The sequence below is a fragment of the Vulpes lagopus genome, chromosome 21, assembly GCF_018345385.1.
Source record: "Vulpes lagopus strain Blue_001 chromosome 21, ASM1834538v1, whole genome shotgun sequence".
In the NCBI taxonomy this organism is placed as follows: domain Eukaryota; kingdom Metazoa; phylum Chordata; class Mammalia; order Carnivora; family Canidae; genus Vulpes; species Vulpes lagopus.
The window spans coordinates 43,181,319-43,195,493 of NC_054844.1; the positions used below are offsets into that span (position 1 = coordinate 43,181,319).

Below are 14,175 nucleotides of genomic sequence, written 5' to 3' on the forward strand. Positions count from 1 at the left end.
ATCAGCAGACACAGGTAATTCTTTGGTTGAAAGCCACGAACCGTGCTGCACGCGCGCCCTTCCCGTGTTCCTCCTTTCTTCTCTCCCACCTCCCCTTCCTCCCTCCTCCCAAACTCCATGGGCCCACGCCTCATGCTTCACTTCCCTGCAGGGTCCGCACTACCCAGCCCCCGGGCCACGCGTGCTCTGAGAGCTGCTTCTTGGGCTCTACAGTGAAGATTTACCCAGGAGCGCAGGCCGCAGGGCAAGGCGCAGCGCACCCGGTGTGTGTGTCTGCGTGTGCCGGGGTGGCGCACTGAGTATGTGTCCCCACCTTGACCACTCCGAGACCAAGCTGTCAGATCGTGCTGTTTATTGAGGATGCAATGGGAGGGCCTCTAAGAAGAAAGGAGATGTGGAGGGGCCTCCTCTTCTCTGCTTCTGGATGCAGGAGAGCGAAGAGAGACCTGAGTCGTACTTGGTCCTACTCGGAATGAGCCATGAGACGGGGCCAGGGTGGCGTGGGGACCGGCCTCTCTTGGCTGGTGCCCTTCGGCCCTCCTCAGCTCCCAGCTTAGGCAGTCGCTGGGACAGAGGCCCCAGTGTGAGAGCGGGGCCTCGGTCTGTGACCCGGGGAGCCAGACTGTAGTTGGTGACGGAGCTGGAGGCTGCGTGGAGGGTGGAAGGCCGGGAGCTGAGCTGAGCCCATGGCCCTCCTGGGGGGACCTCAGCCAAGGAGGCGGACGCCAGGAGGAATTTCTCCAGGTAGGGCCATCCACACCTGTCCAGGCTCAGGGAGACGCAGGCTGGAAGTAGGGTGGCCGGAGGGACAAGAGCAGGGCAGGGTGGAGAGGGGCTGACGGGGACGGGAGACAGCTGGGGACGTGGCAGCGGTGGCGGTGGCGTGGCAGCGTCTCTACCTGCCGGCCTTCTTGGAGGAGGTGCTCTGGCTGGAGCCCTTCCCCAGGGTATCCCTGTAGTCGCTGCCGCTGCCCCTGCCCCGGCTGTCCCCGCCGCGGACGCTGCACACGCCGGAGATGCAGCTGCTGCTGCTGGCCACGTAGCCGCCGCTCACCGAGCTGGGCCTGAAGCCGTAGCCGCCGCTGCCGCTCGTGCTGCTGATGATGGCTGCGGAGGGACAGCGGGTGGCATCCTCAGCGGCGGCGCCAGAGGCTGAGCCCACAGGGGGCTCTTCGGTCCAGGCCACTCCGCCCCCTCCCCCGAGTGGGGGTAAATCCCAAAGATCGCTTCCCCCAGTCCTGCCCTTGCCTGGCCCAGCTTAGCCCCATTCTCAGAAGCCCATCGCGTTGGTCCAGGAACCAGGGCACCAACCTGCCATTCCAGGGACCACCTCGCCTCTCTTAGCCTTTTTGGTAAACTTCCCAGCCTCCAACCTGTCCTCCCCTTCTTGCTCGCTGTCCTGCCAGCAGCATTTTTTGGAGGCTCTGGTTTAATTCTCAGTCCCGCTGAGAAATCCAGAGATCCCACGCCCTCAGTTTAACCTCCAAGGTCCCCATTCACGGATTCCTTCCGGGCCTCTAATTCCCCAGCCCAGACTTGCAGCCAGGTGGGGAGGGGGCGGTGCTCAAGCCTCCCACTCATGCATCCTTTGTTTCCCCTTCCCAGTAGCCACAGCCTTCCCAGCTGCCGACCACGGGAGCAGGGAGACAGGGGTGGGGAGGGAGCGGCTCTGGGCTGGGAGTCGCCTGCTCCTTGGCCATATGCCTCTGCTCTCTGGCCCTGTGACCTCAAAGTTTGTTGCTCTCTGCTCCTTAGTTTGCTCAGCTACGCACACGGGGTGCAACTAAGGCCCTTTCCAACCCTCAGATTCTACAGTCTTAGGTCCAAGCACACAAATACTTACAGATGCTGACAGGGGAGGGAAATTCTCCTGACATCCTGTTTGGGAAAGAAAGAAAATGAGAGTGAGCAGTCACCCAACCCACAACCTATTCACCTCAAAGCTAGTGTCCCCACGGGCCTGATGTGGGTTTCTTTTTTTTTTTTTTAATTTTTATCTATTTATGATAGTCACATAGAGAGAGAGAGAGAGAGAGAGGCAGAGACACAGGCAGAGGGAGAAGCAGGCTCCATGACCGGGAACCCGACGTGGGACTCGATCCCGGGTCTCCAGGATCGCGCCCTGGGCCAAAGGCAGGTGCCAAACTGCTGCACCACCCAGGGATCCCTGATGTGGGTTTCTGAACCCAACGGGCCCCTGTGGAAATTCCAGGGCTTCTTTGGCACAAGCAGAGCTTGAGAAGCTGTGGCTGCTGCCCCTGGGGTGACCAGGCAACAGTCCAAGTCACAGTAGTGGGCACGAGGCCCACGCGCGGGGCGGCATGCACGCTTCCCAAGGCCAGGCCCGGGCACTGAGTCGTTCTCATCTGCTGAGAACATTGGGGAAGCTGGAACGGTTGCCCTGGGACATCTGTGACAAGCTCACCTTGTACCTGGATAGGTAAGGAGGTCGGAACAGAAGACCTCACGTAGTAATGGGGTGGGCAAGGGTGGATGGGCTGATCCCCAAGGCACGGTGCCTGGCATACAGGGAGCGCTCGCGCCCGGGACGGACTCTGAATTACTGTTGATGTATTCCCATCATCACCCAAGGACGCCCTTTTCTGGAGGAGACCCTGCTAAGCTTTCTCCTTTTGTCCTTCTCAAACCCCTGGGGCTCTCCTGCAGAGCACCCCCCCCCCAGCCCCCCACCTGCACTCCTCGCTCTCCAGCAGCTTGCGGTAGGTGGCGATCTCCATGTCCAGGGCCAGCTTCAGGCTCAGGAGCTCCTGGTACTCGCGCAGCATCCGGGCCAGCTCCTCCTTGGCCTGGTGCAGGGCGGCCTCCAGCTCGTCCAGCTTGGCCCGGGCGTCCTTCAGGGCATTGTCACCCCGCTGCTCGGCGTCGGCGATGGCCGTCTCCAGGTTGGAAGCCTGCACAGGGAATCAGAGAAGCTGGAAAACTGGAAGGGGGGATTAGAGTCCCCCACATGCAAATCCCACTAGTGCTTGGGGACTTCTGGGCAGAGATGCCCACCTCCTCCCTTCACACCTCCTGCCCCTCTTCTAGGCCCGAGCCCCCTCTGGGGCTGGCAAGTCCTTCCTCGCTCTATGTCTCTCCGCTTGCTTCTGTTTAGGCATTGGTGGTGATAAGAAATAGTCACCCTGCCTTCCTGTGACCTTAGCCACTTCAGTACCTCGTCGGTTCATTACAAAGACATTTACTTGGCCACCTACGTACCAAGGGTGTCGAATAAGAGGAAGATTGGCTTTCTGCTCTTGAGTTGTTCACAGTCTGGGAAGAGAGTTCCTTGGAATATGGTGTTGCAGGTGCAAGGACAGGGGTTGCGCAGGTGCATAGGGCCAGAGACGAGGGGCACAGGGAAGGAGAGTCTCCAGAACCAACTATTATTTCCCAAGTGCTTACTGTATGCCTGGCACTACCCTCAGCCCTTACACGCCTTCTGCATACCTTCGCTCATGCTGTCCTTACACCACCCTGTGCAGAGAGGACGACCAACTTACCCCACGTCCTGGAGTCACTAAGTATTAAGGCCCATGGGAAGATGGAGAGAGCACTGGACTAGGAGTCAGAGTGGGTTCCCATCACAGCTCTGACACTCACAAGCTTGCAACCCACTGAACCTGTCTGAGCCTCAGTGTCCTCATCTGTGACGATGGGGAGCGCTTGCCTCATGGAGTCTTTGAGACGCTTCAGCGTGATAAAGCGATAGGAGGCGCTGCCATGGTTATCCTATAACCACATCCTGTCTCCCCACCTACTCAAGCTGAGACTGCAGCCTAGAGTCCCGGGAGGGGTCTGAGCAAGGCCTTAATGAATAGGCACAGAAGGTGCTTTAATGGTCGCTCTCTGAGCCCTCTTATCAGTCATTTCATCAACATCTGTTTATTAAGCTGCTACTAGGTGCCAGGCATGTACCAGACCTTGGGAAAGCAACGGGGAGCAAAGCAGCCAGCTCTCTGCCTTCCTCCAGTCCAGTGGGAAAAGGGACAGGCTGGCATCGGGGAATCACCAAGTGGGACAAGGACAGGATAAGCAGAGGCTCCAGGGAGCACGTGATAGGGGCAGAGGGAATGGGGGGAAGTGGTCCTAGTCCATCCTGGGGAATGAGAGAGAAGACTTCCCACAGGAGGGGCTTCAAAGCAGAGGTCCTTGGGGTGAGTGGGAGATGAGATGCCCCAGGGATGTCTGCTCCAAGGGTCTGAGACAGTGACCTCATTGGCTCCTTTCCTCTTGTGGGCAGAGATTTGAGAGGCTGATGTCCTTGGCCAACTCATTTCCCCTCCAATTATGCCCTCCTGCCCCAGGCCATGGGCAACCGGTCCCCTCACCTGCTTCTTCACATTCTCAATCTCTGAGCGGATTCTCTGGATGAGCCGGGTGAGCTCCGAGATCTCGTTCTTGGTGTTTTTGAGGTCATCCCCATGCCGGCCGGCTGCCAGCTGCAGCTCCTGGAACTGGGGAGCCCAAAGCACAGAGCCAGGGGTGAGCATGAGGAGCGTGCCATGGGACCACATGATGTCTCGGGATTGGTGATGTCCCAGGGGAAGGGCATGGTGGATGCTCAAGTGGACACGGCCTCTGTTCTGGGAATGATCAGCCCTAGCTCTCATGCCTGCTGGGGACGCCCTCTCTGGTCCTGCCTCAGCCCAGCTCACCTTGGTCTGGTACAGCGCCTCGGCCTCGGCCTTGCTCTTCAGGGCGATCTCCTCGTACTGGGCGCGGACCTCATCGATGATGCTGTCCAGGTTCAGGTCCCGGTTGTTGTCCATGGACAGGATGACGGACATATCGCTGATGTGGGACTGGATCTGAGCGATCTCCTACATGGGGACCAGGGCTGGTCTCAGGACTTGACTATCAGAGCCCAACACCCCCCTTCACCCGTTCCCCAAGCAACATAAACAAATCTGGGTGCTGTTGACTTAGAGACTCTGGACCAAGGCTGCTGCTCCCCGGGCAAGATGAGTTTCCTCCAGCCCCAGATAGATTCCTACCACTGTGAAGCCAGGACCCGGACCATTTCCTTTCCACCCAGAGGGTGGAGGTTGGGGGCCTCTCGGGGCTGAAATGGGAGATGAGTGCCTAACAGGGGGATCTCCCTCAGAGCGGAGAGCCTCTCCCAACCCCGAGAACAGAGTTTTACCCACTGGCTGCCCTCGGGGGCGGGGGGTAGACATAGACTTACGGCTTCATAGAGACACTTGAAGAATTTGATCTCCTGGTCCATGGAGTCCACTTTGGCCTGCAGCTCCACCTTATTGGCATAAGCCGCGTCCACATCCTGAAAGATGCCCCCGACGTCCCTCAGTCACTGCCCGTGCAGCCGAGAAGGAAGCACCCACCCAGCCCGGGTGCCTTGCACACCGGGATAGCTGCCCTTTTCTCTCTGGGAGGCTCATGGGAAAGGGGAGGGTGGAGAAAAGGCCCAGCCCCACCCCGTCCTGAGAATCGGCTCCCTCAGCAGGGATAGGGCACCCCCCTAAGGAAGGGAGCCCCAGCCAGGCCGCCACCAGCCGCCCCTCTGACGTCTGAGTCAGGCCCTGTGGCCGCAGGGGAGCCCCTGTGTGTCGTCCTCTGCCGTTCTTCACTGTGGACAAACCCCGTCCACATGAAACGCTCAGGAAGGCCATCGAACTCTCTCTGCCTTCTCGTTCCCTCTCTGGAAAGTCCATCGTGGTTTTCCTCGGCCTTCACGCCATTAGTTTGGAACTGGCTCTCTCGCCGCGAGCAGAGCCCCCGGGTAGGCTCGGCTCCCCCGGTCCAGGCGGCCCTGGACTCAAGGCCTGCCTTCCTCCTCACCTTCTTGAGCAGCACAAACTCATTCTCTGCAGCCGTCCTCCTGTTGATTTCTTCCTCGTACCTGCCAAAATGCCAGGGCTCGTCGGTGACTACGTCTCACTTAGAACCTTCTCGCTGAGGACCCTCTTTCACTCAAGGAAGGCTCTACGCAAGAGGCAGTGTGCCCGTTTGAGGGACAGATGCTAATGGGCCACGGAGTACAGGGCTGGTGGGGCCGCCAGGCAAGGAAGGCTTTGTGGAGCAGGGGACATGGAGACTGAGTTTGGAGTTAAAAAAAAAAAAAAAGGTGATTATTGAAAATGAAGTAGGAGCACGTGGAGCCAAGGTTCTATGGGAAATCTCATAGGTAGCAAGAACCAAGCTCCTCCTTGCAAACTTGACTACAGCCTTACAGATGAACGGGAGTGTTTCCTTAGTTACTCCTCATAGCCCTTCTGGGAGGTGGACGGATTTGAGCCTCCTTTTACCAAGGAGAACCCAGAAGCTCTAGGAGATTATGAGTAGCTTACCCAAGGTTTCCCTCATCCAGCCAGACGTAGTCCTTTGACCACTGTCCAGCTAACTGAGCATTTGTCGTAAGTGCCAGACCAGAGGCTGGAGGTGCAGAGAGCAAGTTCCAGAGTTTTGTTGGAATAATCCTGCTTAGTATGACAAGGGGCACTGCCGCTCGTCTCCAAAAACCTCAAGCCGAGGTAGCTGCCACTCCTGCAGAAGGAGCTCAGAGGGAAAGGGGCAGTTGCCCGGCTGCGGGGAGACCCCTTCCCCGCTCACCTCTTCTTGTAGTCCTCCACCACGTCCCGCACGCTCCTCAGCTCCGAGTCCAGCCGCACCCTGTCCCCGGACAGCGTCTCCAGCTGCTTCCGCAGGTTGCTGATGTAGCCCTCGAGGATGGGCTCCAGGTTGTTCTTGCAGTTGTTCAGATCCAGCTGCTGCAGCAGCTCCCACTTGGTCTCCAGCACCTGGTTCTGCTGCTCCAGGAACCGCACCTGGGACCCAAAGTGCAGAAACTGTTGAGCCCCCAGGACGCAGTCATACCCGTCATCCAAAGGCTCCGTGCAAAGTGCTCTGCCTGCATTTTCTCCTTTGTCCCTCACAACGGCTGCATGAGGCGGGCAGGCCATTAACCCCATTTAATGGAAGGGAAACTGAGCCATAGAGAAGTTCAGCCTCTTTCCAAGGTCCAACGGCTTGATAAGTGGGAGGGAGCCCGGAGCTGAACCCAGACATGTGGCCCCAGAACTCAGGTATCCTGTCATTCAGAACCCATTGTGGCCAATCCAGCGCAGGGCAGGGCTGTGCCTAAAAACTACCAGGACGGAGTCAGGCTGGGTCCATTTTTGGAAAAGCTGACCATTCTGAAGAAGGGAATCTGCTCTTCATTTTATAGCGTATCAAGCTCAGCGAGCCTCAATGGGCCAAGACTTTCCAGGCATTCTAGATTTCTGCATCAGGCTCCAACTCCATCATTGCCCGTGGCCTCCTCCCTCTGCCCTAACTCTGCTCCTCAGAACCATCTTCCATGGAGCAAGCATGGCACGTGGGGCAACGTGGATAGACAATGCTCCCTGGGCCCCTGTCACCTCCCTGGGCCAGGAGACCGATCAGAGGCAGTGGATCCACATACTCTTCTCTTGTGTGCTGCATGGGGGGGGAGGCGCGCAAATTTTTTTAAAAAATGACTTAATCCACGTGATCACAGCCACTGTCTAAATAAGGTTGTCGTCCCTGTTGTCATAAGCAGGGATAGGGCTTGGGCTCTCACAGGGCCTCAGAAAACTGGCTGGGATTCAGCGTTGAGATGGGATCAGCCCCCAAACTGCCTGCCCCTCAGCAGATCCTCCAGCATTGGTTTGGCTTGACTAATCCTGACTCTTTCACGCATACCCCTGAGACTGAGCATTAAGCGCAGAGTAAACCCTCCACCCAGGACCCCGTACGCTGGACAATCGGGATCACTGAGAATGTCATGTGCCCACATGGCCCCGCGGTCCCTGGGACTGGGCCTCCCCTCCCATCCCTCCACCCACCACCCCCAGATGCCGTTCCCTGGCAAGGCACGTACCTCAGTGCTTCTGCTGACTCACAGAACGGGAGTAATAATTTCTCATCTACCAAAAGTCAGAGGCCTATCTGGACTGGATGATGCCTCGAGGCCTCTTCCAGACCTCAGGTTCCTCCCCTTCTCGACACTCCTCCCCCACTTGTCCGAAGATGAAAATGATAGTGACAATAACCAGCACTTGGGAGCACTCAGTATGCGGGAGGCACTGTGCCAACATCTTCACATGCATTTTCTTTCCCAAACCTGACGAAAACCCCAAGGGGTAGGCTATTATCTGCATTACAGAGATAAGGAAGGAGAGGCCCAGGCAGGATAAACAACCCTCCCCACAGCCGGCTCTGCGGCTGGCTCAGCCAAGACATAGCCGGTAAGTGATGGGGACAGAGCGGAAGCCAGGTCTGACATCAGAGCTCTGTGGGGACGCCCCCCCCCCCCCACTGCCCACGTCGGCCTCTCGAGGGGCCCATGTGGGAATGACCGCAAACGGATGCTCCTGATCCATCCAGTCAAATGACTAGTGGATGAGACCCGCTCCCAAAGGGTGGGAGGAAGACTCCGGGTCAGGTTCCCTCGCGCTGGCTCTTCCCACACGTGAGCTGCAAGGACCCGAGGCTCAGCAATGGCACCAAGCCGACCCTCCAGTAAGAAGCGGGGGCCTTTCCTTTGGAGCTCCTGCCAGGAACCCCAGCACCACCCCCACACGCCCCTGCCAGTAGAGACAGCCTGCTCTGTCTTCTCCGGGGAAAGTCTGCAGGGAATCTCACACAAATCACCCCATGAAAGAAGACACCTGCTTCGTCCACGTTACGTGCCTCCTTATGTCTGACCTGAGCCCCTTTTGCTGTCACAACAGCTCAGGCTCTAAGAAGAGAAGGGAAGGTCGTCCCACCTTGTCGATGAAGGAGGCGAACTTGTTGTTCAGCGCCTTGATCTGCTCCCGCTCCTGGGCTCTCACTTTCTGGATCTCGGGGTCCAGCTCCACGTTGAGGGGGGCCAGGAGGCTCTCGTTGACGGTGACCTGATGGATGCCCCCCGGAGGGCACACGGACGGGCACACGGGCCCCAGGGCCACGCTGCCAAACATGCTCCCAGCAAAGCCACTGGCCCGGCCTCGACCAAACCCATAACCTCCGCTCTTCCCGCTGCTGCTGGCCACGTTAAAGGAGATGTTCCGGATGCCCCCCAGGCTGTAGAGGCTCCGGCTCCCAAAGCCTCCGCTGAGCCCTTTGCCCCCTGCCCGGTAGGAGGATGAGCTGCCCCCGGAGAGCACTGCCGAGCAGCCGCTGAAGCCCCCCTTGGAGGCAGCTCCCGACTTGCAGGTGAATTGGCGGCTCATGCTGGTGGTGGAGATGGAGTTCGGATGCTGGAGGGACGGAGGCCAAATCCTACACGGGCTCTGCAGGTTGCAGTGAGGACTGGCGGGCACCCTTCCTTATATGTGCTTGGCATTGGGGCTCGTGGACGGGCAGTCAAGAGCTTAATTCATGGGTTTGGCTTGCCTGGGAGCAAGAAGTCATTTTCTCTATGCTGAGCTAGAGATCAAGCCCTCCCCACCTCTGAAACAACATGAAACCTTCAAATTGCTGGGCTTGCAAGCCTTGCTCATGTAATTTGGGTTTTATCTAATTAACCTGCTGTTATCGGGTAATTTGCCCCAGGCCCCAGCCTCTCCAGGGGGATGTCACTGGCACTTCACCATCCCTATCCTGCTTAGTCTTCTCTGGGTCACAGGCCGCCTCCCGGAGGCGCAGGGAGCTGGAAGGGTATGGACTGCGCTGGACAGGGGTGGGCCACTGCGTAGAGTATCCAGGGGCTCGAACCCACCGCTGTGTCCTCCTCCTTCCCGGAAAGAGCCCCTTCGTTCGGGCCTCCCGAGGCACCCCGCGCCCTGCCCCGTGGCCTCTTCCCCTAACCCACAGCGGCTCTGCCTCCTGGGTATGAGGGGTGGAAGGTGACCCTCTCCCTGGCACGGGGCGGGAGCGCGGCGCTGGGGGTGGCCAAGTGCTTCCGACGGTTCCGCGGGAACTGGCCCCCCGCACATGTCACCCCTCCCAGAGCCCCACCAGGCAGGCTGCAGGCTGCACCAGACACGGTCGCTGGGTGGCCCGCGCGGGACAGATCCCAGGACAGGAGGCTGGCATTGGGGGGCGGGTGGCTAAAGCCTCAGGAAGTCGCCTCACGGGAGGCAGGGAGGCAGAGGAGGCTCGCGGGGGCTGGAGGCCTCGAAGGAAGCCTCCTGGGGGGGCTCTTGGCTCATTTCCGTCTTCCTTCCGACGTGAACGTGTTGACAAGCAAGGCGGGGACAGGAATGGTTTGTTTGTTTGGAACCATCTGCTTAGGGTTCAGGTGGAGGAGCTGCCGTCGGGGTGAGCCCGGGGGTGGGGGCCCGGCTGGGAGCCCGGGAGGCCTGGCGTCTCCACAGTGGAGGCCGCTCCCAGGAGGTCCCTCTGCAGGCCGTGTCGTCTCAGTTTTTCCCTTGTCAGGAGGGTGGACGGTCCCCCAGCTCCGAGACCACTAGCTCACCCTCCCGCCCCCCTCCGCCGCTCGTCTCCCCTCCATAGACCTCCATTGACAGCCTCCGTGCGCCAGGCGCGTGCCCCGTGGAGGGGACACGGCTTGTGGCCTAAGGCTAAATGCTCTCCCAGCTCTTGGGACCCCTCCTAGCCCGAGGTCCCCCCGAGGGCTTCGCTGTGTGTGTGATGTGCGTGTACCTGCGCGCCTCGGCCCGCAGCCGCCTTCCTAGCTGTTCCCTGCCTCCGCCGGGACGCCTCCCCACAGGCCTCATCTCCAAGCACCCCGCGATTCCCCGCGCCATCCCTACCCGGCCTGATACACCCTTTCTCCCCATCCCTTCTGGTCCAAACCCTCTGCTCTTTCAAAATCCTGCCTCGAACCCGTGTAACACGGTCCCCCCTCCGCGTGCTGGACTGCTCTGTCCACTGACGCCTCTGCTGCTGCGTCCCCTAGGATGTGGGGCCAGGAGAGGGTCCCATGGCCCCCAGGCAACTCCTTCCTCTGTACCTGTCTTCAGGGCCCTGTGGCCAGCCTCGGGACATCGCTCCCCAGGTGCCAGAGGACGGGAAGTTGCTGGGGCAGCCACCAAGCAGCAGGGATGGTGCATTTTCAGGGATCCCACGGCCCGCGTCCGCCTAGATGCCACCAGGTGGGAGCCCAGGCCAGGAGCTGGCTGCAGGGCTCTGAATCCCACTGCAGCACCCAGCAGAGCTTCACCACTCCAAGGCTCGGTTTCCCCGACGTAAATGGGATAATAAACCCCTCATGGGGTAGCTGCGGCAGCTCCGCGTGCTAACCCGAGTGGAGAGCTTGGCGCGTGCCTGCGACGTGTTCAAAGTTCAACCGATGTCATCGACTACCAAAAGTGGGGCGTCAAGTAGAAGCTAGGGATCGACCCGTCCTCTCCTCCTCTGCACCCTCCTTCTGGGAGGGAGAGGACACCTGGGTCGGCACATCTCCATGCTGTGTCGCCTGCTGTCGGACAAGGAGGGACCGATGTTCCCGGAGATCCCAGGCTCGGGGAATCTCTCCACTCAGACCATTTCTGATCACGGAAAATTTACCTTTAGAAATAATAATAATAATCGCCACTAACTGGCGCCTGCCAAGTACAAAGCTCAGTAGGAAGCGCTTCTCAGACATTAGACCTGTTCCTATTGATCCACGTATCAGTTACTGAGCACCTACCGGGTGCTGGGGGGCGGGGGTGCCTCAAACTATCCTGTCCTCAAAGATCTTAGTTTCTGGGTCCATCCAAGCGCAGGGATCCCTGGGAAAAGCCTCTCATCAAGACATTAACAAGTCATTAACACCTTAGCGTGAATTAGTTAATCAGATACTGGCCATCGGGAATGGAACACCCAATGTTGTTGACGAGGATGATGATAGGAGGAGAAGGAGGAGAGTTTGGGGCCACCCACAGGAAGGGTGGGCCCAGGTAGGGCTCCGGGGTGCCTGCGTTTTTTGCTGGAGGAAAAAAGGAGGGACGGAGGGAAACCAGGACAGAGCCAGGGTTCAGCAAGGTTACGAAGGCCCTGCCCTAGCCTTAAGTAAGTTTCTGGGGAGACGCAGGGGCAGGGGGAGGCACAGCCCCCTGCTTTGGGACGCCTCTGGTGGTGGCGGCAGAGACAGGAGACAGTTGCCCTCATCCCCTCCCCAGCTTCATCTTCCCCTCACGTCCTTTGAGCTCCCGGGATCACTTGGTCTTCTAACTGGGAATTAGATGGTGAGCCAGGCACGGACATCTCCTCGCCCCAGTTTCACCCATCTGCGAAATGGTGGGGAAGTGCATCAATCAGGGAATCAAACCCCCGAGTTACCAGGACCCTCTAGCTTTCCTTACACACTCAAGGAAAAATTTAAATTGCTCGTTGCATGAATTACATTTGTATGGCTCTTGGTTGCTTTTTTTTTTTTTTTTTAAAGGATTTTATTTATTTATTCACGAGAGACGCAGAGAGAGAGAGAGAGAGGAGAGATGCAGGCAGAGGGAGGAGCAGGCTCCATGCAGGGAGCCTGACTCGGGACCGATCCTAGGACCAGGGATCACGCCCTGAGCCGAAGGCAGACGCTCAACCGCTGAGCGCCCCAGACGTCCCATTGCTCTTGGTTTTATAGCCAAAATATTCTTATTTAATTTACGCTAATAATTTGTAGCTTTTTGGAAGTTTTTGCTTCTACATTTGTGATGATCCGTTGGACATGCTTGTCGCAACCCCGTGGTCCCAGTGGAGACGGTTGGCTCCTTACTCTCAGCCTTCTGGGGTCTGATAAACCTCCAGAGAAGGCCTCAGAGGGAGAGCGGCCTAGTACAACCCAAGGGGGTAATTGCTGGGTGAGAGAAAAAGAGAAGACGCAGAGGAGAGGGGACTCTGGATCCACGAGGGCTGCCTGGAGGAGGAGGTCTGGGCTCCAGTCTGTTCAGGGAAAAAGGCTTGGGTGGACCAGCAATGGGGAAGGACAAAAGCAGCCAGGAAGGGCACGGGTGAGAAAGGACTCTCTAGCTGGACCAGGCGCTAGGAAAGGGCCACCGGGGGGACGGCTCCTGGAGCCCAAGCTGTGTATGCTCTAGGATGTTATAGGGCGAGTGATAGGGAGCCCTTGAGGGCTCTGGAGCCAGAACCTGAGCGATACAGCTTGGGAAAGCAGGATGTGGCTGGATAGGAGTGGGGGGTGCGGAGGGGCTGGAGGCACCAAGAGGGGCAGGTGGTGCTCGGAGCAAGTAATTGTCTCCAAAATTAGACAAGATGAGCTGGGGTATTTGGATGACGTCAGCTCAGATCCTGCCAGCCCTCCTCGGCGGGTGGACTCAGGAAGGGAGCGGGACGCCGGTGGACCCTCCAGGTGGACCCACAGGTCTCCCTCCTCCTCCCGCTCCTGTGCCCCCCCCACCCCCCGCAGTTTCAGGCAGGTGGGGCACTGAGCGCCCAGCCAGCTGGATGGAGTGCGGTCCCTGGGGGGACTTGGCCGCAAGCAGAGCCACTCATCTGGGGGCAGGACAGCTGTTCAGCAGGTTTGCAGCTGGCAAGGCTGGAGGTGAGCTCATCCCAGAGGGGCTGGGATATAAAGGACGGAGGAGGCCCGTCCTGCCTGGCGCTGAGCCCCACTCCCCGCTGTAGCGTGGCTGCCCGAGCGGCTTCCTCCTCACTCAGCTCTGGGGCCGGGAGCATCTCCTTTGAGCTTTGCTGGTCCTCTCCTTCCCCCAGCCCCACCACGTGCTTCTGGCCAAGCGTGTGGATCCAGGAGTCTGAGGGCCCGGGTCTGGGTCCTGCCGGGTGACCGCGGGCAGGTGTCCCAACTTGCACATCCCCAAAAGGGGGGATGCTCGTAGCTGCTGCACCTCCTCCCGGAGGCGGATGGGAGAAGCAGGTAAATGAGATGATGACGGTGGCGGTGGCTCTGCTGCTACTACCTACAGCTACCGCGTCCTGGAGCTGGGCCAGGCGCTGCTCGAAGCACTGCCCGTGTAAGGTGTACGGACCCATTTAGTCCTCACAACAGCCCTGAGAGGCAGGTACTGTTATTACCCCGCTTTACAGATGAAGATACCGAGGCAGCAGGGCGTTAGGTGACTCAGTGGGGGTCACATGAGCAGAGGAGCCGGGGCTCAATGCAAAGAAGCCTCCCCAGAGCCCTTCCCAATCTCCACACCCTCCCCGTCAGGGCCGGCCGGACCTCCGCGCCTTGTTGCCCAGCTGCTGCGTGCATCCCTCCAAAATGACCCAAGAGGTCCCTCTGAGGCCAGGCAATGCTTCTTGCCCCCACGGCCCTGGGCTCCCAGGCTTGTGCCAGCTGGC

General features: G+C 59.1%; 1 protein-coding gene across 1 annotated transcript; it reads right to left on the reverse strand.

Moving 5' to 3' along the window:
- Positions 1 to 343: 343 nt before the first annotated feature.
- On the reverse strand, positions 344 to 9,329 carry KRT71 (keratin 71). Its single transcript, XM_041736857.1, has 9 exons — positions 8,754 to 9,329; positions 6,574 to 6,788; positions 5,803 to 5,863; positions 5,189 to 5,284; positions 4,659 to 4,823; positions 4,332 to 4,457; positions 2,692 to 2,912; positions 1,844 to 1,878; positions 344 to 1,107 (listed from the first exon to the last, which is right to left on the reverse strand). The coding sequence occupies exons 1-9, from the start codon at positions 9,198 to 9,200 to the stop codon at positions 896 to 898; spliced, it is 1,578 nt and encodes a 525-aa protein (XP_041592791.1). The 5' UTR covers positions 9,201 to 9,329; the 3' UTR covers positions 344 to 895.
- Between the last annotated feature and the right edge of the window lie 4,846 nt (positions 9,330 to 14,175).

Excerpts from the sequence above, each read along its gene's own strand:
- KRT71 (XM_041736857.1), bottom strand. The coding sequence starts at position 9,200 with ATGAGCCGCCAATTCACCTGCAAGTCGGGAGCTGCCTCCAAGGGGGGC. Across the intron at positions 5,285-5,802 it reads AGTTTGTGCTGCTCAAGAAG|GATGTGGACGCGGCTTATGC; the intron begins GTGAGGAGGAAG and ends GGCATCTTTCAG. Across the intron at positions 4,824-5,188 it reads TCAAGTGTCTCTATGAAGCC|GAGATCGCTCAGATCCAGTC; the intron begins GTAAGTCTATGT and ends GTCCCCATGTAG.